Source organism: Marmota monax, unplaced genomic scaffold (genome assembly GCF_021218885.2).
Source record: "Marmota monax isolate L192 unplaced genomic scaffold, Marmota_monax_Labrador192_F-V1.1 WCK01_AAM20220418_F8-fsc00252, whole genome shotgun sequence".
Taxonomy (NCBI): domain Eukaryota; kingdom Metazoa; phylum Chordata; class Mammalia; order Rodentia; family Sciuridae; genus Marmota; species Marmota monax.
The window spans coordinates 953,384-980,210 of record NW_026692478.1 but is presented as its reverse complement, the minus strand read 5'-3'; the positions used below and the strand labels follow the sequence as shown (position 1 = coordinate 980,210).

The 26,827-nt window shown below is 48.3% G+C and overlaps 1 protein-coding gene across 9 annotated transcripts in view; it reads right to left on the bottom strand.

Annotated features, from left to right (window-relative positions):
• Positions 1-26,827, bottom strand: part of Ank1 (ankyrin 1) — a 202,792-nt gene that overhangs the window by 35,292 nt on the left and 140,673 nt on the right. For 6 of the 9 annotated variants that reach the window (XM_058578907.1, XM_058578908.1, XM_058578911.1 and 3 more), the window contains exons 8-30: positions 26,535-26,633; positions 26,142-26,240; positions 24,538-24,735; positions 22,821-22,919; positions 22,304-22,402; positions 21,690-21,788; positions 20,209-20,406; positions 19,346-19,444; positions 18,438-18,536; positions 14,348-14,545; positions 12,126-12,224; positions 10,103-10,201; positions 9,756-9,854; positions 8,592-8,684; positions 8,077-8,149; positions 7,301-7,324; positions 6,303-6,399; positions 5,157-5,235; positions 2,964-3,061; positions 2,650-2,874; positions 1,301-1,455; positions 729-940; positions 48-252 (exon numbers count right to left, since the gene is read on the bottom strand). In XM_058578907.1, the coding sequence (XP_058434890.1) occupies positions 48-252; positions 729-940; positions 1,301-1,455; positions 2,650-2,874; positions 2,964-3,061; positions 5,157-5,235; positions 6,303-6,399; positions 7,301-7,324; positions 8,077-8,149; positions 8,592-8,684; positions 9,756-9,854; positions 10,103-10,201; positions 12,126-12,224; positions 14,348-14,545; positions 18,438-18,536; positions 19,346-19,444; positions 20,209-20,406; positions 21,690-21,788; positions 22,304-22,402; positions 22,821-22,919; positions 24,538-24,735; positions 26,142-26,240; positions 26,535-26,633 (2,845 nt within the window). The remainder of the gene's footprint in view (positions 1-47; positions 253-728; positions 941-1,300; positions 1,456-2,649; positions 2,875-2,963; positions 3,062-5,156; positions 5,236-6,302; positions 6,400-7,300; positions 7,325-8,076; positions 8,150-8,591; positions 8,685-9,755; positions 9,855-10,102; positions 10,202-12,125; positions 12,225-14,347; positions 14,546-18,437; positions 18,537-19,345; positions 19,445-20,208; positions 20,407-21,689; positions 21,789-22,303; positions 22,403-22,820; positions 22,920-24,537; positions 24,736-26,141; positions 26,241-26,534; positions 26,634-26,827) is intronic. The other 3 variants (XM_058578909.1, XM_058578910.1, XM_058578915.1) reach the window with 1 other exon arrangement.

The window sequence follows — 26,827 nt, the reverse complement described above, 5'->3', positions numbered from 1 at the left end:
CAGAAGGAGCTAGTGCTGCTAGACAGGGGCAAAGGGGAACCTCTCACCAATGACGCTGCAGAGCAGGCGCAGGCTGGTGGTGTCTCCTTCCCCACTGTCCCTTGGGTTGTCAGTCCAAGAAGGAGGGAGTGGGATCCGAAGCCCAATGGGACGATGGAACTTGCGGCGTCTTGGCTCCACCGTGACAATGGGGCTGAACGTGGCCTGGTTGCCCAGGAGCTTGGTGACTAGCTCATCTGGGACAGGCTGGGCCTGTGAAGTGCCAAAGGCAAGATACTCAGCCCCAGGCAGGAGAGGGGCAGGCATGACGGGAGACGGCATGGTGCCCTCTATGCACAGGGCAAAGACTCCTGGTGAGAGAGGTTGCCCCCCGCTGCTGGACCACCATCTTCATTTTTCTGAGCACAGGGCCTGTCCCAGCTCTGATGTCACTGATTAGCTCTCCTTTCTGAACCCTTTTTCCTTCTGCCTCTCCTTCCCAGGGATGGCACATCTTTGCAGGAACTTTCTCCTGCTGAGCATAGGCGGCCTTGCAGTTTAATGTGTGATGTGGGACTTTCTGCGACTTGTCAGGCTGCGTCTGCCTCATCCCTCCCACCCAACTTTCTAAGCTTTTAAGTCAAAAACCTAATTCTAATGGTATTGGTCGAAAGCGTGGGATGCCCCGTTTTCCCAGGGCCTTGCACTCTTTCCACCCTCCAGGACCTGGCCAGGAGGGCCTGTATTACCTGCAGAGCCAGCTTCACTTTCTTGGTGACAGCATTTGCTGGGAACGTTGCCTGCACCAGGGGCACCAGCTTGCTCTTCAGAGAGCCCCCTTCAGGGCCAATGGTGTCATAGTCCTGGCAGAGCCGTGTCATGATCACAAAGTACAAGGGGAAGTCCGTGGTGATGATGCGGCAGACCCTCTTCTTCTCCAGCTCCTCTAGGCTCCCCAACTCTGGAATGACACAGCCCGGGGGCCACCATCTTGTCACACTGAGCTCAAGATCAGCCACTAACCCCGTGGCCTGAGCTTCCTTATCTCCAGGACACAGGGCGCACACCCTCCCTATGACAGGCAGAGAGGTGTCCTGGAGGGAGAAGCGCCCAGACCCAGAGGCCCAGCAGAAGAGGTGTGGCTGCAAGCAGGGCACCCACTCACATGACCTGGGGACCCAGAGCTTGACTACGTGGGGCCAATTCCTAGCCTCGTGTTGCTGCCCAAATTCCAGGCAGCCCTGATAGCCCACCCCAAACGTGCAGCCTCAAATTCTATCTCCCAAAAGTGAGAGATCTGGTATCCCTGGGGCTCTGTTACCTTCATCCATCCCATTGAGGATCTGTTGCAGGTAGCTTTCTCCAAAGCGGCTCTTGTGTTCCTTCCACAGAGCGCCATTTTCACTCCTCAGAACCACAAGCTCGCGGTCCCCACGACCATGGGAGGCAAAGTGGGGGATCTCCACAATCACAGGGCTGAGACAGGGACAGAGCAGAGGGTAGGCAAGTTGTTTCCCTGCATGTGCAGGTGCCCGGGGGGGGGGGGCGGAGGGGGAGGGAAGGGGCAGTTCACTCCTGCCCAGGAGAAAGGGGTTCCGCAGCCACAGTGGAGGTCCCCTCTTGGAAGTTCTCTGGAGTGGACTAGACCTGCCTCAGGCTCCCCATGAGTCTGGAGTGACAGGTAGGGCAGGCACAGATGCAGAGACAGCAACTCTCCTGGCCTGTGTGCTTGGCTGAGGCTCAGCTAAATGATCTCACCCTCAGACCTGATTAAGAAAACCCATGTGAACGCCAGGCATTATGGCACACACCAGTAATCCCAGCAGCTAAGGAGACTGTGAGTTCAAAGCCAGTCTCAGTGAGTCCCTAAGCAACTCAGAGAGACCTTGTCTCTAAATAAAATATAAAAAGGGCTGGGGATGTGGCTCAGTGGTCTAGTGCCCCTGAGTTTGATCCCTGGTACCAACAAAATAAAACAAAACAAAACCAACCAAACAAAATCCCCAAAACAAACAAACAAAAAACATGGGACATCCCTAGATAGGTCTCTGAGCCCTTGCATTCTCATCTATTAAATGGCCATAATGATATTTCCTTTAGAGGTAGGATTTTAGGCTTATATTTAAAGAGAAAATCAATAAGAAAGCTTTGCAAATGATGATTGACAGGAGGGTGGATGGAGATGGGAAGGCCACACCTGTCCCAACATTACAACCCTGGATATTGTTGCATGAAGGACAAGAAAGCTCCAAGCAGACCCTAGTCTGCTTCAGAGAAGGTGAGGAATAGGCACCTGAAGTCCATTCATCCTATGGTCCTGAGGGACGAGGCTGCAGGGGCTGCCTTCTAGTGCCACCATTTCAGTGCATACATAATTAAATCCTGGAGGTCCCCCAAGTAGCCCCATCTCCATTCCCTTCTCTAGTGTCCCAGTAGGATTTGAGAGTAGGAAGCTCCACCAGGGCTATGGATTCCTTAGAGTACCTGAGAAAAATCAAAGCAAGGGGGCGAGGCTCCCACTTCTGCTTCTCTGTCATGAGTTCCCGCAGCTCTACCCTGTGGCAGGGTTGTTCTAGGTGGTTGCTGCTGAGGTGGTGGCAGTGGGGTGAGCAGGACGGGAATGGATTAGGGACACGTGTTGCCCACATGTCCTGCAAAGCAGCGTCTCACCTCAGGAACTGGGCCCCTGTGGGCCCCAGCGCGATGATCCTGCTGGCCAGGCCCTCCTCCTCACCCAGCGGGGGTGGCGTGCTCAACTTCTGGGGCTTGACCAGGCGACAGGTAATACGTGTGGGTGCGGCACAGGTCCGCGGAGGGATCACCACCCTCAGGCCGTTGTGGCGACTTCCTCTCATGGAGCCTCCCCGGGCATCGACCATGAAGCTCACCAGAAACCTGGAGGCACAGGCAGATCCTTGTTGGGCACCTTTGCCCCCACCCCCACCCCACGGCCAGAGTGGGTCCCAGAGTCCTGTGTCACTCACCCTGTGTGGACGGGGCTGGCCACTGGGCTGATGTTGTCTGAGGTCTCTGTGGCGGGGCTGCTGGGGATGAGTGAGTCTTCATCATATTCTTTAGATGCCTAAAGAGGAGAAAAGGGCCCCCTGTCTCCCCTGAGCCACCTGAACACTGCTCCAGGCCACAACAGCTTTGGAGTGGCACCATGGAGAACCTGCTTTCACAGGCTCACCTACTCACTCTTTGGGGACAAGGCATTCCTGGGGTCTAAAGGGAAGCATTGGCTTCCTCCCCTCTTGCTGGCCTTAGCTTGGCTCCAGACCCCGGAGCAGAGTGCAGGAACAGATGGAATGAGTCCTCGCTCTTCAGTCTGGTTCTAGGTCCCCTGCCAGCTGCATACATTGCCCACCTGCCCACAGTTCCCTCCCACAGTGCCCCCGTGGAGAAGCTCTGTCCAGGTAGACTGGCTTTTCCTCTAGAGTTGGCCCTGGACCCTGCACCATCCCCTCCTACCTACTTGGCTAGTAGGCACCTGAGGTATGGGAAGTGAACACACCAAGTCTTTGGGGCTTCCTATTGTTTTCCTCTGTAGAAGGGGGACATTCCTTACAACCAAAGGGGCCATTTGGCTGCTTTGTAACAGGTCCTTGAATACCACAATGACTCTGGAGAACAGCAGGGTCTGCATCTGGCCTCAGTGGCCTCTAGATGGATTCTCAACTCTGCTTTTATTCATCCTCCCCCTGGTCCAGAACATCCTCACCCCCGACCTTCCCTGCTCCAATCACCTATTTTTCTGCCTTTTCTCCTCTATAGAGCTGTCCTGTTGACCCCAGCCTGCCTTCTCTGCACTTTGGAAGGGCTCACTCACAGCACGCCATTAAGCACTTCACTGTTTACCCTTCCTGCACTCTGTGCTACCTGCTCCCACGTGTATAAGTCCTCTCTTCCCAGCTGGACAGCGACTCCTAGGAGGCAGATGCTCATGGTCCTCCTCTACAGGATATATAGAGCCCTGGACAGGGCACTTAGTGGGAATCCAGGAAACTGCCCCTGATGAGTTATGACTCAAGCAGAGTTGAAGAGAAATGCTGGGGGTGTGGCTCAGTGGTAGGCCCTGGGTTTGAACCTTAGTACTCCCTCCCCCCAGAGATTTTAAGGGAATGAAGTGGTCAGGAAACAACAGAACCCAGGTCTACTCAGTTGGTTCTCACTGCTATCTTTAGCAGCATCCAGGGAATATGCCACTGCAGTTCTGGGGGCCATATTTGACCATTTCTCTCAAATGCCACCCGGCTATACTCATGTTGCATCACTGTGACATATAACCTGCTGCTCAACAGCCATGTGGCTGGCTTATCCCTATGCGCCACTTTTGGTCCAGGGCTATGGCTGCTGCTGTGAGACAGACACCACATAGGGAACAGAGAAAGAAATCAACTTTAGCTAGATTCTAACAGCCATGACTGACTTAGCTATCAGGCCTTGGGACAGTGACATCCAACCTTAAACAGTGCACTATTTTCATTTCTCCCCAGGAAATCCCCCTGTCCTTAAAAAAAAAAAAAAAGTGCCAATGGCATAAAATTAAACTGCCTCCCATCCCTGCTTTTTTGGATAAATTCAGGTGGCAATCTCAGAAGTCATAAAACAGGATACCATAATGAACAAGACCCTACACCCAAAGCAGCTCTCTGGCATGTCTTTTCTGTCTGTATTGGTGTCTCTGGCTCCCAGAATTCTTTGGGGGAAGAGGAGATGGAAGCTGTCCTCTCTTACGAATGTGAGAGGAGCACAGAGTTCTGCGACTCTCCCAGAGCTTTGTGAGATGTGCAGGCTGCACTCCACCTGCCACAGGTTCCCTTCTATGCCTGCTGCCCCAAGATGCAGAGAATATGTGCACAGAGGTTTGGCCATGAACATGGTCTTGGGAGCCAGAACTGCTGGTGTCAGTTCTCACCCTCACTCATCATTAGACTATTCTGATGGTGTTTCCTACACCCTAGAGCTCCCTGAGCCCCACGGTGTTCACATCTGGGGTAATGAGAATGCCAAGAACATGGGCTACACAGAGCACACAAAATCACAGATCTTTGGAAGCACAACAAGTTTTTCCATGCTAGCTCTTTTTGCCCTCCAGGTCATCTCAAAATAAGCATTGTCCTGGGGTCATATCCTCACTCTGCAAATGGGAATACAAGAGAAATGGTGCTTCTTACCTGTTCTGGCTCTTCAGATCTGATCACCACTGTCTCAGGTGTGACACAAGGAATCCTCGGGATGGCTGGAGATTCCACCCTGTGTACCAGGAACATTGGGAAATCAAAGGGCGGAACTTTTGAAGTCACCCCCTATCTCTCCCAAGAGACTTAAGTGAAAGACCTCAGTACCTTTGTAATGACTTAGCAACCCATCCCCTCACCTCAGCCTCAGTACCCCCTTGCATGTGCAATAAGATGATTCCACAGGTTGAATAGACTTGAAGCTGTCTCCTCCCTTGTGACTCTGCAGAGCCTAGCTGCCCTTCATATCTCTCAGAAGGACCCTCCAGCCCCGACTCATCTGCCCTTTCTGCAGCTCTCTCTTGCCTGCTAACAGAACCCTTACTCTGACCTCATTCATTCATCAATCTAAATTGCACTTGGTGTGGGTTTTGATCCCACCAAATGAATCTACATAAGGGTCCAAGTTCTGTATTTTTTTTCTAACAGATATTTAGTAAACACCAACAGATTAAACTTCTTAACACTTTCCCTTCCTACTGTCCTGCTGTCTGGTTTTGTATAAGCCATGGGAAACATCCCAGTGTTTCTAAAAACTGGTTGATTGTAGATTTATTTGCAAAACATCTCTGTGGAAAAATGGATCTGTGGTGGCCTAAGTCACAGCAGACAGGGAGGGCTGAGAAATGGGTTCCAGGTAGATACAGAACCTCCGTGGGCTTTCTCTAAGGTACCTCACCAATGGAGGGATGTGGTCAGTATTTGATATTAGCTTGGCAAATTTCTAACGTGAACCTTTCTCCAAGATTATTCTGAGGAGAAGCTGAGTGTGCATGAAAAGGAGAAGGGGTGTGATCATGAAGCTGTGAGTACGGGGGGGGGGGGGGGGGAAGAAAGGTGCATGGCGGGGATGCTGGAAGTGAAGAGACCCAACTGACAGCGCACTGTGAGGGAGGCCTCTGAGTACGCGCTTGGTGGTCAAGGTGCTGGTGCCGCAGCCTGGCCCGCCAGCCGTCCATCTATAGTGGCAGCACACCCAGGGCCTGTCCTTGTGACTTCTCCTCGATTTGCAATCCTACTCTGAGCTGCAGGGCTGTACCTTGACCATGCATGGTGTGACCCTTCCAGTGAGCCCTTTCTTACACTTGGTCGAACTTTGGCACAAAATCCAACAGCTCTTTCTCTTCATCCAAGTCCCTGGAATCCGGCTTCTCAGCCTTGGAGCCAACAAGTTCTTCCCCTGAAAGAACACAAGCTCAAGTGAGTGACAGGGTGGAGACCTCCTGAAAAAGTGCTTCTCCTTGTCCACCTCTTAATGCTTGCTCCTGAGAAGCACAGAGAAGTCTCTGATGCTTCAAAGGGACCATGGCTCTGATTTTGCTCAGTCTTATTCCTTCCAGCCCTGATGTATAGTGTGCAGTGGTCAGTTCCTAACTCAGTCTATGCCAGACTTTGTAGGAAAGACAACACAGCCAGAAAGAACTTCATTTCCCACTGCAAATAAGACCATTTATTTTGAAGGGCTGTAGGTTGTTTGTGTGTGTGTGTGTGTATGTGTGTGTGTGTGCCAGAAAGAACTTCCTTAGCTTGTCATTTCCCACTGCAGACCAGACCATTTATTTTGAAGGGCTATAGGTTGGTGTGTGTGTGTGTGTGTGTGTGTGTGTGTGTGTGTTTATAACATGGTCCCTAAAATTTCATTATTTCTAAAGCTTCATTACAAATAAGTTCAAGCTACTGGTGAATTAGCTGCCCACACCCCACACTGCCTTTTTGTTTCCTTCTCTTGCTTTAAGTAGACTTGGAGCCAGGGTCCTTGTCCTTGCATGTCATTGACTATCAGTAGCAGTGAGTGCCCTGGCCTTGTGATCTGAAACTGACAGGATGGAATCACAACCGCTCATGCAGTGATGACCACAAACATGGTGGCATGGGCACAGACACAGAGATGGACAGGCAGGAGTTGCCCCCTTGAGGATGGAACTCCTGGGCGTAAATGTCCTGTTTTAGTCAAGCTCTGGGCTCGGACTGTGAGCCATCAGAGGATGGAAAGCAGGAATGGATTAGTGGGAACTTGGGTTGCTGAGGGTGAAATGCACTCTGGTAAGAAAAGACCACAGGGAACAGAAAGTGTTTCATACCCATTATAGATATGTGAGCGGTTCCTGAAAAGCAAAGAAGAGCCAAGGTGAAGGAAGGACAGCACTGAAGTCAGGTAAAGCAAGAGGCATGCTATTAAGGGGCACACAGGGAAAGATTCAGCTGTCTAATTGACTAGGTTTGTACAACCACTGAATTATAGATGGGAGGGTCTACAGAATGAACCCAGTCCAACCCCACTATTCTGCTTCATGAGGGTTCTCTCACACTCAAGCAAGGATACAAGACTTATTTGGGGAAGGAATAATAGTAAAAGCACTGGGTAGTTCATAAAGTTGAAATGTAGTAACTTCCACAGTAATGAACAGAACCTGAACCCCTCCTGACCCACTATATGATCAGAAGAGCAGCTTATTAAAATGCATGCTCATGGATTTTAAACAACTCACTTGTTATTTGTTCAAAGCACCAGGAAAGCTCCTCACAGCCCTAGAGTTGAGCTGAGTAGAATCACACTCGATTTGATACACATTCATCATATATGCAAACACACACATACTTGTGAAGCTTCACAAAATTTTAAATGTTAATCTCTGAGATGTCAATTTTCCTCCACCTAAGACTATAGGAAAGCAATTGTTTTCATAATAGACAACATTTGTAAAAAGTGGGCCTCCTCAGTGTCAATGCACATCTGCAGAACCCTGGGTGGCTGCAGGGGACCCTTGCCTCCTGGCTGGGGCAGGAAGCCACTCAGGGTGCTCAGCGCCCCTCTGCTCCCATTGGTCAGAGCTCACCGACCCCTCCCTGACTTTACCTTCATCTTCAGAGACATCCAGGATCTCATCCACTGTCTCAGGGTAACTCATGCGGTGCTTGTCACTGACTAACTGAAAGGAGAAGGCGGCGAGAATTCAACCCAAACAGAGCACCACCACCCTTTCACCAGCCCAGCAGTGATCTGGTCACCATGAGGGGACAGAAGAGGAGGTGATAAAGGAAGTTTGTCCCCCCAAAAGAAAACCAGACCCAGGAAGCTGAGGCCTGGTGGCATCCCAGAGAGGATAACCGGGGACCTTGCCGCCTCATCCCTTCCCAAGCCCGGTTCACCTCACAGTGACTCCCTTAGGTCTGGCCACAGCTCTAATTCCTCAGGCCACTAGGTGGCAGTATAACCCTGCTCAACTGAGGATGGAGCCTACTCGGCGGCTACCCTTTTGGCAGGATGCTTCCTACCCGAGGCTTTGGAGAGTCGCCCACAGGACGCCCTGCCTGTCAGGCTGTGGTGGGGGGTGGAGTGGGGACGGGCAGTGCCGGGAGGAGCACACATACCGCTACACTGGTTTCGTCGGTGACAACTTTGAGCACGTCTGTTACGGAAATGTAGCCCAAACGCTTGGCTATTGCCAGAGGTGTGGTTCCATTCTAGAAAAAAATGGCAGCAAGAGGGTGTGATCAGACAAGGGAGCAAGAGAGGAAGGACACTCTGCCCCTGTACAGAGTCTAAGTTCACCTCTGACTATTCAGAAGGGCTTGAGTGGACAGATTTTGCTTTGGAGCCCAAAGCAAGATGGCTGCATCAGTGGGAGAGCAGAGATGCCCACTCAGACTAGGGCAGGGAGAGAGGAGAGCGCTGACACCTCATGTTGTAGCATTGTGTGGGGGCTTGAAATGACAGCAAGGCAAGACTGCCAAGAGGGAACCCTCTGGCAGGAAGGGTGTCAGAAGTCACCATGTGTGATTCTGAAACAGGAGGGTACAGAGTCTGTTCTCACTGCTTCAAAGTCTGTTCTCTGGGTGTCAATAACAGCATCGCAACAATTAAAACAATCCCTGTACTTCAGTGAACTAGGCAGGCCAATCAGAAATTACAGGTCACCAGAAATAGGATAGGGACCATATTTTCTACTTTGACTTTAAGAGAAAGAGCTAAGTGAAAATCAATGAAGACTATTTTTCTTCTGTGTTTTCTAGTTTCAGGACATGGCCCAGGATCCATCCAGATTTGGCCCCATCTCTAGTTACAATTTCAGGACCCACATCTGTAGTCAAAGGTCCACATGCTTTCAGAGTTGGGAGAAGCCATGGAGGGAATCTAATAAAACCTCACATTGTCAGATGATAAGTTCATACTGAGCCCTGATCACTAAAGTTGCTAAGGATAACCCAAGACCCTGAAAGATCAGACACTCCACAAGACCTTTAATTTGATTCACTTGTAGCACACCGAATGTAGCCTCACATACTTCGGAAGAGGCATCCACAAAAATGTTTAATCAAATATAAAAGGGGGAAGTAACTGCTATTTACAAGGATGAAGTTCAGTCACCAGAAGAGAAACTGATCTCAATACCCTATCCCCCGGAATACCCAAAGTGCTGCAGCTCTGTCTGGGTCCCAGATGTGTACACCAACCTCTATGGCTCTGGGATGTCTCCCAGGGCTGCTGCCCAGGGAAGAACAGTTTTCTGAAATCAGGCCGGGGCGGGTACTCACCGAGCTGACTTCGTTTGGGGAAGCGCCATTTTTCAGTAGCAAAGTCACAATGTCAGTATGTCCTTGTTGGGCCGCCTGGTGCAAGGGGCTGTATCCTAGCTATAAAGTGAGGTAGACATTTTGGCAGGATCAGCTAGCTAGTAGAGAAAGAACCACCCACATATCATGGAATCCATTCACCTTCTACTTGTGACAAAAAAAGAAAAAGGATTTTTCCCCATTTCCTCCTTCAGGATCCAAGTCCAAAACTGGCAGAACCCCAAGTGTGCTCAGAGTAGGTCTGGCTCCATTCTAATTGGGCACTTAAGAAGTGCCCTTTTAGGAGTGGGGTCTAAGGCACCCTGTACCTTGGTCTTGGCATTGACATCTGCCTGGTGTTGTAGCAGAAACTTCACCAGCTTGATATTTCCATAATGACTGGCCACGTGCAGTGGAGTGTAACCCATCTGAAATGCAAGAAGTTGAGCATAGGTGACCTTCAGGGCTTCTGGGCAGACCTTAAGCCACCATGAACTGTGCATTTAATCAAATTCTTTTTAAAAGCAGGTAATTTAAAGAGAGAATGGATGGGGAACCCTTTGGAAGGTTAACAGCTGCTACGTGGTGTCCTGCTATTGCCAGCCAGATACCACTGGCCTGGGAAGGAGCAGGGTTCATTGTCAGACAACTGAAGTCTGAGATGTTTGGAGGTGAGCCAGGCAGAGAAGTCAAGTAGGTGACAGGAGGGTGGACACTGAACCCTGCCATGAAGGCTGGGCTAGGAGTCATCCTCAGCCTATGGGAGAGCTGATAGCTTTGGAGATAAATGAGTGTATCTAAGATGAAGTGGAGGGAGAACAGAGAGGGGCCTAAGGACTGCACCAACATTCAGAGGGAAAGTTGGAAGGGAGGCTGGAGGGACAATGGAGAGAGCTGTGCTCCAGAGACTAAGAGGAGTCATTTTAAGAAGACAGGAACAGCAATGGGGCCCTCTGCTGAGAAGAGTGTGAAGAGCAGGACAAATGGACACATGGAGTCCTGGCTGACCCCAGTGATTGCAGACTTATTTCATTAGAAAGGTGAACTCCCATTGTAAGATCCCCAAAGGCTGCTTGGGGTCACTGAGTTTAGTGTAATGGAATTTATAGGAAATGCTCATTTCTTGAAATAGTGGGAGTTTGGTCTAAGAAGGAGCTTATTTTCAAGGAATCTGTCCTAATGAATATTTTTTTGTTTGTTTTTAGTGCTGGGAATTGAACCTAGGTTCTCATGCCTGCCAAGCACATGCTCTACCATAGAGCTCCAGCCCCAGCCCCCATCGAATATTTTGGTGCCGCCTCTGAGCCAAGGCCTTCTGAACTCTTTGTTCCCAAACGTACCCAGGGAGCCAGAGCCGGACTGCAGAGATCATCTTAATACAGATGCTGTGGGCAAGACCCTCATGTAGCGGGCTGGCTTAGGATCCCTGAGGCAGTTCTAACCCAAAGAATAGGGGGTCTCAGGGAAGGAACCTAAAAGACTAAACTGGGCACACAAGAGAAGCCCCAAAGATCCAGAACATTCTTGGCTTTTTAAAAACAGATTCTTGTTGATGCAGGCAGGTGGGGACAAAGAGGCGGTTCCAGTTTTTTCTCAGGATGACCTCATGTTGCCTAGTGCTCCAGGAGATCTCTAGAAGGGGTGGGGCTGGTGGTGGCGTCACTCTATCCCTTCCTTTTAATAAAACTACCTTGTGATGAAAGGAGTAAAATGCACTTCTTCCAGGAAGCCGCCTCCTTCCCACCAGCTGGAAGCACCCTGGCCCTCTCGGGGCTCCCGGGTGTTCTCTCCCACCAATATCATATTTCCAGTTCCTTCCTGTCTCTTGCAATCATCTCCACACTAAACCACAAATGCCTGCAGCCCAGCTTCCAAACTGCATGTGCCTCGCTCACACCATCTCACTGAGCTCCTTACACACAAAAGAGGTTCAAAGCGAGTTGAGCTGAATTCAACTAACAGCTGGAATAGAAGGGGCTGCATTTTTGAGTGACTCCAAGGAAGCCCCCCCCCCCCTTTGACCTTCCTCTGCAACTCATACAAGGCAGATCACAATTCAACATTCCTCCAAATTCCTGCTGCAGAAGCTCAAAGCTCCAACAAACTTTTTAAAATTCCCAAGGGGAATGTGAGATCATTAGGATGGTGTCCTTGAATTCTACTGCCTTGAATTCTACTTCCCTGCCAGAAAGTGGCAGGGAAGAAAGTTCCACCAGATCCTTAGGATTCTGTCCCCCAGGGGAAGAGATGATTCTGAGGCATGAGGGAGGCACCCTGGGCCTGGGTCAGAGAACACAGGCTCAGCAGGGGGAGCCATGAGGACAGAAGCTAGCTCAGGGCTGCCTGCCTTACCCGGGTAGTGGCATCCACCATGACACCGTGTTTGATGAGCACATCTGCCACTGGAACGTGGCCTTCTTGTGCTACCAGATGGAGAGGAGTGAGTCCACTCTGGAAAAAGAAAGATGTTCATCAGCTTTGAGGCAGGAAACAATTCCAGGCTACTGTGACAGAGCACTGAGGTCTGGAAGCCTGGTTTGCAGCCACAGCCTGCTATCTGACCACCTGTTTAGCAAAACTCTTCCTGTTCTGAGCCTCAATATCCCTACCTAAAAAAATGAGATAGTTAAATGAAATCGGGAAGTGTCAATTTTTTCTGTTCAGGGTAAGACTGTCAATATTTTAAATCTGTGTCTTTGTTGCAAGTACCCAACTTTGTCCCTTAAGGTAACAAAGCGGCTCTAGAAGTGAATGGTCATGGCTGTGTTCCAATAAAGCTTTATTTACAACAAGTGGTGGGCTGGATTTGGCTCACAGGTCATAAATGAACTTTAGAGTACCTTCCAATGACAACACTTTCTATTTCCATGGTAAATTTTCAGAGCCTTGGTTTCCTAATTTAGAAAATAGGGATTCTATCACTGACCTATCTAGAGGGAACGTAAGGAGCATTTGAGAAAGCACAGTTCATGTAAAATCACTTTGAAAAGCACAATGTACTCTTTAAATATAGCGTACTATTATGGGATCACAGCCAGTGCAGCACTGTAAAGAGCAGGGAGGATCTGTAAAGAGCTGGGAGTGAAAAGACCACGTTCATGGACTTTTCATCACAGCTTTTTCCGGAGGGTAGTAATGAATCAGAGCTCTTGTTGTACAAAAATGTCAGAAGTCTTCTCCTCCTTGCACCTTACCTCAATACACTCTGCTAACAGTGGGACCAACATCTGATTCCTCTGAAGTCACAGGCAGTGGCCCCATTAGTGACTCCACCTGCCCTCCTCTGCCTTCTGCATTCCCCAAGGCTGACCAGAAGCCAATGAACAGTGGCCCTCCTTGGCTGCAGGTGCCTGTGCCAATGTCACTGTGTCAACTGCTAGCCCCTCAGGCAGGTGACTGGCTCAGTTCTCGGGGTAACACCAGGAATCTGCCTTGGGAGGGTGGCAGGGGTGAGAGTGTTTCCTGAACAAAAACACACTGCCACCATTATTGTCTTCTTATGTAGCTCACTTTACTTGGGACAAGGAAGACACCCAGAATGCCATGACTACAATGGTTCCCTTGTTGGAGGTCACCTATCCAAACCTATATGAAAAGAACCATCGGATCAGAGGTTTAGGAAATCTGAAATCATCCTTAAAATGCTTGCCTTTCTGAAACTGTTATATTAATTTATCATCTAAAGAACTAGCTCTTCATATTGTTTGATTCCATTTAAATGCAATTTCCAGAATAGGAAAATTCAGAGATAGGTAGGTGGTGGTCAGCGACGGGGGTTTTGTGGGGAATCAGAAGGTGGTTGCTAACAGAGATGGAATTTCCTTTTCGGGTGATGAAAATGTCCTACGTTAGGTAATGATAGTTTTCCAATTCTTTAAATGTACTAAAATCCACTGAATTGTACAGGTGACAGGATAAATTTTATATGAATTATATTTCAATAAATCAGTTGTTTAAAAAAGAACCGATTCTTTAGTCTCTTTTGGGTCATGAATTCCTTTGAGAAGCTGAGGGAATCTAGGAACACCTCAGCCAGAAAGGCACTCATGTGCCCATAAACCCAAAGGGTTGTATACAATTTTAGTAGATATCATGCTCATATACCTATACTCCTAAATTAAGAATGGCTAGTCTAATGTATAGATCAGTATTTTAAAAAAAAATCTTCCTCCACAGAAAGTGGATATTTAGTACCAAATTACTGAATATACTCCTGAAGTCACACACTGGCCTATATTCAGGAAAGTATACTCTGGATTTTCACTTAGAACTTCTTGCACATCGTGAATCTGTTGAGAAAGACAGCATGGTAGGAGAAAAGGCAAAGCTTTTGTTCAGTGACCTGTAACCTTGAGAACAAGCAATCTTTCTGACTCTATTGATTCATTCACAAACCGAGACAAAATTTACACAGGGCTGTTTGTTGTAGGGACCTCACACACACACACACACACACCACCTGACTCAGAAGCTGAGCCCGCGCTAGGTGCTCCACATGTAGATTTACATCTGATGAGCTGACACCAACACATACTACCAGGACTACAGGGCAAATCCAAGGGGGCCACACCTACCTTGTTCCCCAGGTTGCCATTGGCTTGTTTCGAGAAGAGCAGAGCAACCATCTCTGCGTGACCTTCTTGGGCAGCCAGGTGAAGGGGAGTCACACCTTGCACCGACTCTGCATTCGCAGACCCCCCATACTGCAACAGACTGCGGGCCACCTCCATCTGGTTCTGCTTGGCAGCAATGTGCAAAGGGGTGTAGCCATTCTGAAAGAGAGGAAGCCACCCAGAGTTTGGTGACAGGAATGCCGAGTTGGCAATATGAGTGCCTGAGGGAAGGCTGGGCGTGGCTCTAGGGCTGCTGAACAACTACTGAGCAGGGCTGGTGTCACCCAGGAGAGCAATTTAAGTAAACAAACAAACAAAAGCCATTTGATTTGGAGATGGCTCTCCAGGCTCCCATAGCCAGGAAATGTCTGTCCCTTTTTTTTCACCATCTATTTTGTGTTATTCTGCTTAGATAGATAAACTGCTGTGCAGGAAATGCTCTGTCAAGGAACAAAGCTGGGATTCAATTAGGTGGGCTACAGAACAACTAGAAGGCTAGGTGGGCAAGAAAACAAGAATAACCCCAAACCCCAACATTTCATAAAAGAAAGAAACAGCAGCCTTTCTCCTGTCCCTGCACGGTTGGGGCAAGTGCTGCCTTTTGGGCCTGCTGGCATCAGACAGGTGATGGAAGTGGACACGCACCAGGCAACGGGCGCCAGTCTTCGTTTGTGACCCGGGCAAGTATTCTACCTCCTGGACTTCCTTTTGTATTTCTTTTAAGCCATTAAAAGAGTGTTAGAGCAACTACCTTTTTCATTTCTCAAAGTTGTTGGGTAGATCAAATATGATAATGTACAGAAAGAATCTTTCCAAAATAAAGATACAAAAGGAAATAAAACTAATGTGGGTTTGTGATGCATTGATTCATAAGGCATTGTAAGTACAAGGCGAGACAAAGGAGTTTGGGTGAGTAAGTCAATTATGCCATTGTCTTCTATTCATTCTGCTATTTTTTTTTTTAATGAAACTTTCTCCATGAAGGAAGCAGTGCATGGGTTTACATCTGGAGCACACCTCTTATCCAACTGCGGATCGTTGACAGCCTATAGATTGGCTCCTGGGCATCGTTTTTTTAGAAACCACTTTTCCCTCCATTATCTCTTTTGAGCTTCACCCACACCATGCAAGGTACTAAATGCAGGTATTTTTATTGCTATCCTATATTGCAGATAAAGAAGCCAATCCCCTGAGGGGTGAGTGCTTTATCTAAAGCCAAATAATAAAATGACAGAATTGAACTCAGATATGCATTCGAATCACTTGAGACCTTGTTCAAATGTAGATTGTAATTAAGAAGGTGTAGGAAGGTAATAATGCTCTCAGATGATGTTGATGTTGCCTTTCCAGGGATCACACTTGAGTAGCAAGACCCTCAAGCACTCATGGCAAAGAGGGATGCCAGGCCCAAGGACTTCTTTTCCCAGGGCAGGTGGGTGGGTACCTGCTATTTTTTCAAGGAGCTTCCTCCCACCTTGGCCGGCCTCCCCTAGCTGTTCTTGAGGACTGCATTCCCCTCTGCCAGCCACCGTTTTCTTGTGGCAACCAACATTTTTCACTCTTTCAGGATCACTGGTGAGGAAAAGGGAAGGGAATAGAAGGAGCTGACCAACAGAGTAAAATCCCAGTTATATAGTAATGGGGACATGGAATAGGATAGCTAGGTTGGTCTGTAAAGTGGCTTTCATTGGGGAAATTAAAAATTTGTAATTTACTTCCCAAATTAAATTGAATTAAAAATCATTCTCTTGGCAAAATTATGTAAGATAATTCTTTCTAGTATTTCTCCTTTTTAATTGGATTCCATTATGAGAAAACATGACATTGTTCTTTGGGGGTTTTGTTCATAAAACAAGATCAGCATTTTGATTGTAATAAAATTAATTAAGCAGAATGATTTTTTTTTTTGTTCTGTATCAAAAGAGAGCAAAAAAGAGATGTGGCTCAGTGGTCAATCCTGAGACATGGAGCCATCTCCAATTACAGATCATCTTCTCTGAGACCACTGTAGAATGTTTCCCCCCCAGCAGGGCAGACACCATCAGATGAGATGCACCCTCTGCTAGTGCTGGCCCAGAGAAGGCATTTGCTATAAGAAAGTAAGGATTATTAGGATTTCTTTTAAAGTACAAAGGAAAGTCACTGACAAAATTTGAAGTACGTTCATGGACACATCACCAGGAGTTCCAGACCACTTAGGCAACTGTGGGTGTCCGTGTTGGCAACTGCGCCCTCTCCTGGCCAAAGGAGAGCTTGCTCTGGAGATGTCTAGGGCTGCTAGGTCACCTTGTATCATAGAGATGATACAAGAGCCACTGACGATTTCTGAACATGGGCTATTCCAATGGAACTTCCTCCAAACCAGGACTAATGATGACAAACCAGGTAATGATGACCTTCTACAGGTGACAAGGACAAGAGGCAATTGGGCTAGCGAGTCGGGGAGCAGTTAGGGAGGGATGTGTGCCAAGCAAAGACTCTTCTTTCCTAAGGAAATGAGCTCATCTGGAGGACTGAATGCGTGAGAGGGCTCTGCCTGAATGTTGCAACATTAGCATCAAATTAGGAAGGGGAGAGTTTGGTTTGGGTGCAGAGGGATTTGCATGTGAAATTCTACAAAATTGCCAGACTACTTTGGAAACTATTTTTTGCCATGGAAACAAAACCCATCTGTACAGCGTTTGCACTTGCATTTAGCTCTCTTTAAATATCATGAACCTGGCTCCAGTTCCTTTTATATAAGTAGGAGAGTGAGGAGGAGGAGGAGGAGGGGAGTCCAGCTTTTTATTTTTAGAAGCAGGAGTAAGTCGACATCTCAGCAGGGCCGCGAGCTCCCTCTGCACAGTAACGTGAGGTTCACTATGACAATAGCAGGGACAGAAGCCTGAGGAGACAGGGGCATCTGGGAGATGCTGTGTCTGCAGGAAAGGGATGCTGTAAGGTTGAGATAAGCACCCGTGCTGATCAGGGGAAAACAACTGAAGCCTTGCACTGATTTTTCTCCTGCCTGGGCCACTGAGGCTCCAAAGTCTGCAGGTGTCAGCTGGAATCACACAGGGACCATCCTGTGGCTCCATCCCAGGCAGCTCTGACACTCCCTCCACATGACAGCTCTGCCATAAATTGTCATCTGATGGTGTTTCTCATGCTTTGGGCTGCCCTGTCAGATTACGAACTTCTGGGCACAGAGACTGCATGTGTCTCTTGTATGCCTAGTCCTGTCCCTCTCCTTTCCCTGCCACCAGCCCTCAGAGTCCTGGCCCTCATAGACACAAACCCCACATAGCCCTCACCTTTCCACAGGGTGGGGGCATCCCCGCAAAATGCTCCTTCCTTGCTGTGGCTGTGTCCTTGTGTTACCTCCTCCCCCATGCTGGCCCTACAAAGTTCCTTTGACTCTGCTTCCCTGAGGGTCCACATTATATATATTCCACATTATGTATATTCCACATCATATATATTATACTTAAAAGAATGCCACAATCTAATTGTCTGAACTCATGAGAGAAATAAATTTTGGGGTGATCATTCACTCAGAAAAGGCTTCTTCCTTCAAGGTTCCAGAAAGTGCCCCCAGCAGCCTTGGATGTTTCTCCAAGTGTCAGCATCTTGCCCCAGCATCAGAGCACGTGGAGAGCAGGTGGGAAATTGGACTCCTGGGCCATCCCACAGTCCCACTGAGTAGGGATCTCTGAGAACAAGGCTTATGGCTCCCCAGAGATCCTTATCCAAGCTGATCTTTGATAGCCAGTTTACAAAATTCAGCTGGCAGGCGGCTGCTTGGGGCATACATTTGGTGTGTAAAGCCAATTCCATCTCTGCCAGGGAGCCTGTTGCGGAGGAGTGTCACTGCTTCCCACCTCATTCCTGGTCTCCAAATAGTGGCAATTATATTGCAGGTAACATATGTGAAAGTGGGGTGAGGTGTCTGAGGTAAAAAATAAAAGCAAAACACCAGACCCCTTGGGTGGCGTTCACAACAACCCTCTGTGGGCTGTAGACTCGGCGCCCACGGCTGGGCACTCTTGGTCTGCCCAGGGAGGCATCTTACCCAGGCGGGACTGTGTGGAGAGCCACCCCGGGGCAGCAGTAGCTTGACGATCTCCAGGTTATTGTGATGAACGGCCACATGTAGGGGAGTCAAGCCATTCTGCAAAGGGACAAAACAGAGAAATGAGAACAGCTTCACTCCAGTGGGTTTTCCACTTGGGAGCCCTTTATGAGATTCACAGCACTTATTTTAAACAGGTAAAATCTGCTTAAAAATTTATAAAATCTGTAATAATCTGGTTAAAATTTTATTGAAGGATGGGCTGTGGGTGTAGCTCGGTGGTGGAGGATCTGTCCAGCATGCATGAGGCCCTGGGTTTGATCCCTAGCACTGCAAAATAAATTTTAAAAATAGCTGGGTACAGTGGCACACACCTATAATCCCAGTGGCTCAGGAGGCTGAGGCAGGAGGATCGAAAGTTCCAAGCCAGCCTCAGCAATGGTGAGGTGCTAAGCAACTCAGTGAGACCCTGTCTCTAAGTAAAATACAAAATAGGGCTGGGGATGTGGCTCAGTGGTGAGTGCCTCTGAGTTCTATCCCTAGTACCCCACCACAAAATTAATTAATTAAGAAAATAAAGTTACTGTTAAAAAAAATAAATAAACGTGTTCCCAGTCAATCTTGACTAGGAGTCACTAGGGGACATACCCAGCAGGACCCAGGGCCAAGTACTATCCCTGTGGAGGCAGCAGGGGATGCAGAGCAGTGAAATCACCCTTGCTCAGAGAAGGCCTTCTAACCTTCTAACATTACTAGGCCTTTCACAGAAAGATCACTCTTTTCAAAGGCCATTCTCCCTAGATGTCTGCCCAAAGCGTGGGCAAAACAGGTAAGAGATGGAATCCACAAGTAGTGAAGTTTGTCCTGTTTTGTTTCCTTTGACCCCAGAAGGAGACGGACAAACTCACCTTCCCGGCAGCGTTGGGGTGTGCGTCTCTTTCCAGCAGCAGCTCTGCCACCCTCACCTTCCCGTACTTAGCCGCCACGTGGAGAGGGGTAAATCCTTTCTGAGGAGAAACACAGGCTGTCAGGACCACAGGAAGCCAGAGCCATTCTCCTGGGAGAAAGGGCCCACAGCAATGGAGGCTTCCCAGCACCCCAAGTTTTGATCCCTTTGAGATGCCAAGACCTCAGGAACCCAAGCTTCCTCCACCAGGCACCTCTGCATTCCTCCCATGCCTGATATTGTCATTAGATGCTCACTCCCTGGGAGAAGAAAGGGACTTATTCCTTCTTCTTCTTCTTCTTCTTCTTCTTTTTTTTTTTTTTTTGGTGGTGCTGGGTATTGAACCCAGGGCCTTGTGAGTGCTAGGTAAGCCAGCACTCTACCAACTGAGCTATATCCCAAGCCCCTTATTCCTTCTTGAATCTCCAAAATCTCCCTGTCATGGGTTAGAGCAGGTGCCTGAGAAATAATTGGTCTGTGATAAATGGATGAATAGTGAATGAAAGAGAGAATGGCTCACTGCCCTTTCTGGGAAAGTACAACAACACACCAGGCTCACAGATGGTGGCCAGTCCTATGGGTGTCCACCCTTCCAGCTGCCTACATTGTCATTAAAACTTCAAAGGCCATCAGGCAGGAATCCCCTTGGAGCCCCAGTCTGTTATTTATGGCTTTTCTTTTCTTTTTTTCCTTTTGTGACAAGTTCTTGCCCAGGCTGGCCTTGAACGTGAACTGGGCACAAGTGGTCCTCCTGCCCTAGCTTTCCTAGGATTTGGGACTACAGGTGCCTGTCACTTTTTAAGAACAAGAGAAGAAGGGCTGTACCTTGGTCATGCAGGCCTGGGATGCCTCCTTTTCCAGAAGGGCCAGGGCTGTATCCACATGGCCCTCTCGGGCCGCAGTGTGCAGGGGCGTGTGCCCGGCAGTGGTGGCCAGGTTGGGGTTGGCATTATTTTCTAAGAGGAGCTTCACCATGTTTGTGTGGCCGATGCGAGCTGCACAGTGAAGTGGGGTCTGGTCATCCTGAACCCCAAAGGGAAAACAAAGATTGGGAAATGTTAACATTATCAAACCCAACATTTCATTTTACAAACAAGAAAGGTAAGGCCCCGAAAGGTTAAATGATTTTCTCAGGGACACAGCGAAGCGGATAAAGAGCTGGAATTTGAGTCAAGCCTTTGAGTCATAGAAAATGATATGTTCTATCTTATTTAACTTTATAACTCTTCAAGTAAGTTGTTATTTCCACTTAATTGTCCAAAGGCTCAGCCCTCCCATCTGTAAAATGAGAATGATAATATTGACAGATAATGTACAGAAAGGGCCTCATGTAGTGTTGGGTATATTAAACACTCAATAAACTTGTTATTACCATCTCCCCAGACCTTTCCAAGCGGATATGCTCATCTTTCTGTTTGAACTTTACTTTCAGTTTCTCTACACCAGGGGTCATGGGAGAGTTAAATTGCTAAAAGGGAAGGACGTAGTCTTGTCCCACCCCTGCCCAACTTCCTGTTTATGGCTATGGTGTAGGGCTCCACAGACAAGGTCTTTCTGTCACTGGGCTCATCCCAAGTTATGGCCCAGACACAAATCTCAGGTCCTAACGCTAAGGGGCATCTTCAACCATCTATGGGTAGGAAAGCATGATCTTTGCCCATCGACTTGCAGAATCAGCAGCTATCCTTATTGGTCACTCACCCAACATTTCAAAAATGTGCATACAACAAGGGGAAATTCTCCATTTTTGTTTTTAATTAGTTAATTTGATATACGTATTTTTGTGGTACTGGGGATTGAATCCAGGGGTGTTCTATCACTGAGCTACATCCCCAGTCCTTTTTAGTTTTTGAGACAGGGCCTCACTAAGTTGCCCAGGCTGACCTTGAACTTGAGATCCTCCTGCCTCAGCCTCCAGAGCTGTTGGGATTACAGGTGTGCATCCATGTGCTCTGGAAATCCTCCACTTTTACATCTAGTGATTCTTGGCTGATTTTCACTGATGGCACTATGTTTAAAAAGCTGCTTTCCTCTTTAAACCACTAGCCCAATAAACACTGCTGGCCAGCCACATTCCTCAGACTTTCATTATTCTAGAGTAACAGCTTTAACACAAAAAATATCTCTGGCCTTCTCAAAAGCCCTGCAAAGCAGAATCAGAGCTTTTCGTGTGACCTAAATGGGAATGACAAGTGATCACTGAGCCAAAAACACTGCTGCCCGGCCTCTAATGAGGATGGATTCCCCTTATTGTGCTTGAGCTGCCTCCACCCCAGGATCCTTCCCTTCCCGCCTCTGGAACTCACCTTGGCCTTAGCATTGACTTTGGCTTTATTCTGGAGCAGGTATTTGGCCACTTCTGTGTGCCCTGCTCTGGCTGCCATGTGCAGTGGAGTTTCTACTTTCTGTAAAATAACAAAATTATAGAACTGTTAATACATGCTGGGTTTGCAAAAGGACACACACAGAGCTCCCAAGTGCCAGTCTGGTGTAGCTTGACGGGGTGTTATCCAAGAGGTGGAATTGCCCCAGCAAAACACTCTTTGGCCTGTTGGTGTATGTGTGTGTGTGTGTGTGTGTGTGTATGCGCGCGCGCGCATGTGCATGTGGGTGCACGTGCACTCTAGGTATTCTTAAAAATAAACCCCAGAGCTAATGAATATTTAAAAATATAAATGATTTCCAGACTACACAGAAGTTCCAAAATATTATCCAAAATAAAATCCTGTAGATTTACAGATGTGGGGCAAATTTAATTGAGAGAGCATTAATAGACAGGAAGGTTCTCCCATATCTGAAGCCTTCGCTACCCTGAGAATTTCACCTCCAGGCCCAGAGCAGAGACTTCAGTAGTGCACACAAAGTTCCCCTCAGAGCCCTCCACCCAGAGCAACAAGTCTTGCTGTGGCCAAGGTCTTACCACGTTGGAGACATTGGGTGATGCCCCTCGCTGCAGGAGGTTCTTCACTATGGGAAGGTGCCCCATGAAGGAAGCCACGTGGAGAGGTGTCAGGCCAGACTAGGACAGACAAGAGTGGAGAGAGCTGAGTGGTTGTCTTCCCCACAAAGAAGAGAGAACCAGATGGCATCTAATGTGTTCTTACAGCTAGGTCCTCCATGAACGGTTTTCCAAGAAGAGGGAGTTAAATGAGGTGGGTTTACTTTCAGGACAATGGCCAGAGGAACAAAATCACTGGAGGGAAAGTTCTGCCCACTTTTATAGCTTGAAATATTGCTTCAGATCTTGGAAAGCTCCCTGAGACTTGGCACAAGCCCGCTCATCTCAGTCACCCCTGGTTCATTCCTTTGAACAGGTCTTGCACACACACACACACACAATCCTGCAGCCACAGCCACAAAGAACAATCAACTCCCAGAGAGGGCTAGTGGAGGAAGATCAGGGCAGAACCAGGGCCCATCTGCAGAGTCTCTCCTACCTCGGTGACCGCATCAATGGAGGCTCCTGTCTTCAGCAGCAGCTCCATAACACGGATGTGGTTCTTCTTGCAGGCGATGTGTAAGGGGGTAAAGCCATTCTGCAGCCCCACACAAAGGGAGACAGACATCAGGAGCTTACACACTAGCCAAGGAGCGCATGCAGGACTGCACACCCACCCCAGCCCACCAGTGGGTGCCCACAGAAAAATGAATAAAAGCACATGAATTGATTAATCTTAGTGTGAATCGTGAAAGAGATAACAAGGCCCTCAGTTTATACATCAAACATGCTCTTAAACGTGTTGTTTAGAAACCTTTTAAAAAATTCCATTGTATTTCTGGATGCACTAAAAGAGCCTTGTGTAACGTCCCCTTAAGGGTAAACTGATGATAAAGAGTACTTTGGGGGAAGCAAATCATGTTCCTTCTGCCCTGAAACCATGGATCAGTATGAGAGCAATGGATTTTTGTTTTTAAGTGTGATTGATACACTGGAAAGCAAGTTCCACAGGGCAGGGACTTTCATTTTTGTCTGCCTGTCCTTTTAGTGCTTTATCCCCTTAGGGCAGTGGTTCTCAAACTAGGGGAAGGGGTGGGAAGAGGAGAGGGGTTTTCACTCTTTCTCTACACGTGGCCATGTCCAGAGACACTTTTTTTTTTTTTTGGTACTGGGGATTGAACTCAGGGGCACTCAACCACTGAGCAACATCCTCAGCCCTATTTTTGTATTTTATTTAGAGACAGGGTCTCACTGAGTTGCTTAGTGCCTTGCTTTTGCTGAGGCTGGCTTTGAACTCCCGATCCTCCTGCCTCAGCCTCCTGAGCCACTGAGATTACAGTGCGCCAACCACGCCCGGCTCTGGAGACACTTTTGATTTTCATAACTAGGGGAGGAGAGCTGTTGCTACCTAATGGGTTGAGGCCAGGGATGATGCTGATCATCCTACAATGCTCAGAACCACAAACATCAACTCCAAATGTCAATGGTCCAAGGTTGAGAAGCCTCCAGTACCCCAGTGCATGGCTGAGGTCAATGCTTAATGAAAGCATTTTCAAATGAATGAATGAGCCATCCTCTGCTGCCCTTGAAAGATGCCTTGCCCCACTCAGTTCTCCTCCTCTGGGAATGGACAGGAGGCAGAAGAAGATAATGGGTTATAGCCCCACTAGTTTCCTGGACCAACCTGGGAACCCTTGACCTAGGGAGGAGAGAGAAAAACCATGGCCACAGGAGGAATCTGCTTTAGGCCTAAACTCATGCCTGTAGCAGTGTCATGTTAAGCCCCTCTGCAGAAGAAGATTACTCAGCTCAGGCCACCGCTGCCATTGCTGGGAAAGCCCGGCAGTCTCTGAGACTTCATTGTTCTTCAGCCTGGGCTTGGTTGGAGCTGAAGTGGTTCCTCAACCCATGTGTACACCATGAATGCTGCTTCTGGAGTCAGGACTCCTGGGCACAAACCCACCCTGGACCACAGCCCACTACAGGGGCTGTGCTAACTGAGTGCAGGAGTGAAGGATGAGCACACACCAAGTGCACTTGTCTCCCAGGCTTTAGCAGCCACCCACACTATAGCTTGAAATATTGCACACTACACAGGCCCTGAATCTTAGGATCCTCTCAAGGCACCTGCTCTGGTCCTGCCCAGGTCAGGCTCTGGTTCTACCTCCCTCTGTCCTTGTCCCCTCCAGCACCTTCTTTAATAGCTGCCCACTCACCAGGGCTCTGGAGTTTGGTTTGGCTCCTTTATCCAAAAGGACCTTGGCCACCCTGTGATGGCCACAGTGGGCTGCGACATGGAGTGGGGTCAGGTGGTCCAGGGTGATGTCGTCTATCTCTGCACTGTATTGCAATAGAAGTCGGACACAGTCGAGGTGGTCTCCCTGAGCCGCCATGTGAATTGGGGACAAGCCATTCTGGGTAAAGAAAACAACACAAACAATTGCAAGGCTTTCTGGGAATGGAACACGGAAATTCAGGACAATGATACCAACATCACTTCCCTTTTCTGGCCTATGTGATGCTTTGAAGTGAGTCCTGAGTGAGCTTGGTTCAATCAGGCCTCTCTGCTCCTGCTGGCCTCCAGCTACATTCTCCTTTCCACCCAAATACTCCAAGCCATTACCAGTTAGGCCCACCTTTTCCACAAACCCTTCCCTGACCACCCTGGACCCCTGTGGGCTTTCCTGATCTGTGCCATTCTCTTAGACCTTATTCTCATATTTGTCAAATCATGATTAACTTTTCAGATGTGTGTATTACTTCTCCTTACAAGCATCTTAAGATCAGTGGCTCTGTCTAACGCTTCTTTCTCTTCCTCCCTCCTTCCTTTCTTTACATACACTGGGTTGGAATTCAGGGCCTTGCACCTGCTAGGCAAGCATTCTACCACTGAGCTATATCCCAGTCTTATTCTAAATTTTATTTTGAGAGGGTCTCAACAAGTTGCTCAGGTTGGCCTTAAACTTGCAGTCCTCCTGCCTCAAACAACGACAGGCTGCACCATGGCACCCAGCTCTAATGTTTCTTAAATGCCTCACAGTGCCAAATAAATGTGTGTATCATACTTAGTGGTCCTTAATTAATGTGGTTTTCAGTGAATAAAGTGACAAAGTAGAACTGGATCTGGATCCTTCTGTTCCTGGCTCCTGACAAATGCACTTCAGTGGTTGAGTAGGGGCCTGGTTTTCTACTTTGACACATCTTCTAAATTCACCCCAAGGAACAGGGCAGAAGGCCTGGAGGAGGTAGAGGCAGAACTTCCCTCCTGGAAGACTCAAGACCTCACATTAGAAACTAGAGATGGACCTTTGCTCTGGCCTCTAATGGAGCTTGAGAAGGACAGTTTCATTTTCTTTTTAAAACTTCACTCCCATTTGCCCTAGGCTCTGAAGACTTCTAAAAGTCTTAGCTTCTATTGCTTCTGGAGCTAGGATCAAAGAGATAGGGATTGATTTAGAGTCTGTGGGCCAGATCTGGCCTGCAGATTTACCTAGCTTTGTAAACAAAGTTTTGTTGGAACATGGCCACTAGTTTGCCCATGTTTACTTTTTCGTTCCATTGGCAGTTTAATCATTGCAACAGAGACTGAAGCCTGTAAAGCCTAAATATTTACTACCTGGTCCTTTAGATAAAATGTTTTCAATCCTTGATCCAGAATAATTAGAACTTCCTAAGTGACAGGTGTTGCAATAAATGTCACACACACTATTGCATTCAGTTGTATTGACATCTCTCTTTTACAGAAATGGGATTTGATCCCAGGTCTGTCTGATCTGGATCCCTGCCTGGAAGATTCCCCTAACAGGAAGGAGGTACACACCTTGGTTTTGGCTTGGATGGGTGCCCCGTGGTCCAACAGGATCTCTGAGATTCGCACGTGCCCATTTCGAGCTGCACAGTGGAGAGGTGTCAATTCGTCCTTTAAAAGACAGAGTGAAAAACAGAAAGCCCAAAAGGCACCCATCAGAGGCCATTTGGAGAGAAGACTGCCTGCAGCATTGTTCTCAGCTGCAAAAGTGCTGATGTTTCCTTTGGGGCTAGTTTGACTCCAGCTTATGATCTTCTCCCGCTGCACCAGGCAGACATGGCAAGATGCCCTGGGAGGCGAGTGGTGTGTCACTAACGGGGTCACCAGGAGCTTACCTCTCCAGGTGAGGCTCTCGAGGGCAGAACCCCCTCCCCTGACCTGGCCATGAAGGTTGCTGGCACCCACCTTGGTCCTTGTTTCTATCTGGGCTCCCCGGTCTAGCAGGAGTCGCACCATGATCACGTTCCCCCTGCGGGAGGCGATGTGCAGTGGTGTGATACCGTTCTGGAGGGGAAGAAGCAGGGTACAGTCAGGAATAGGCATCCTCTTGAATGTGGCTGGGTGCACCCCACTCCCCAGCGCCCCAGCCCTGCAACTGTAGCCATTTTAAACCTACTGTTAGGGCATTTCTCACTGAAGAAAGGTTTTAAAACCTGAGAGGACCTATTTACACTGTTGTTGGCCAAGCCATGTCCCCC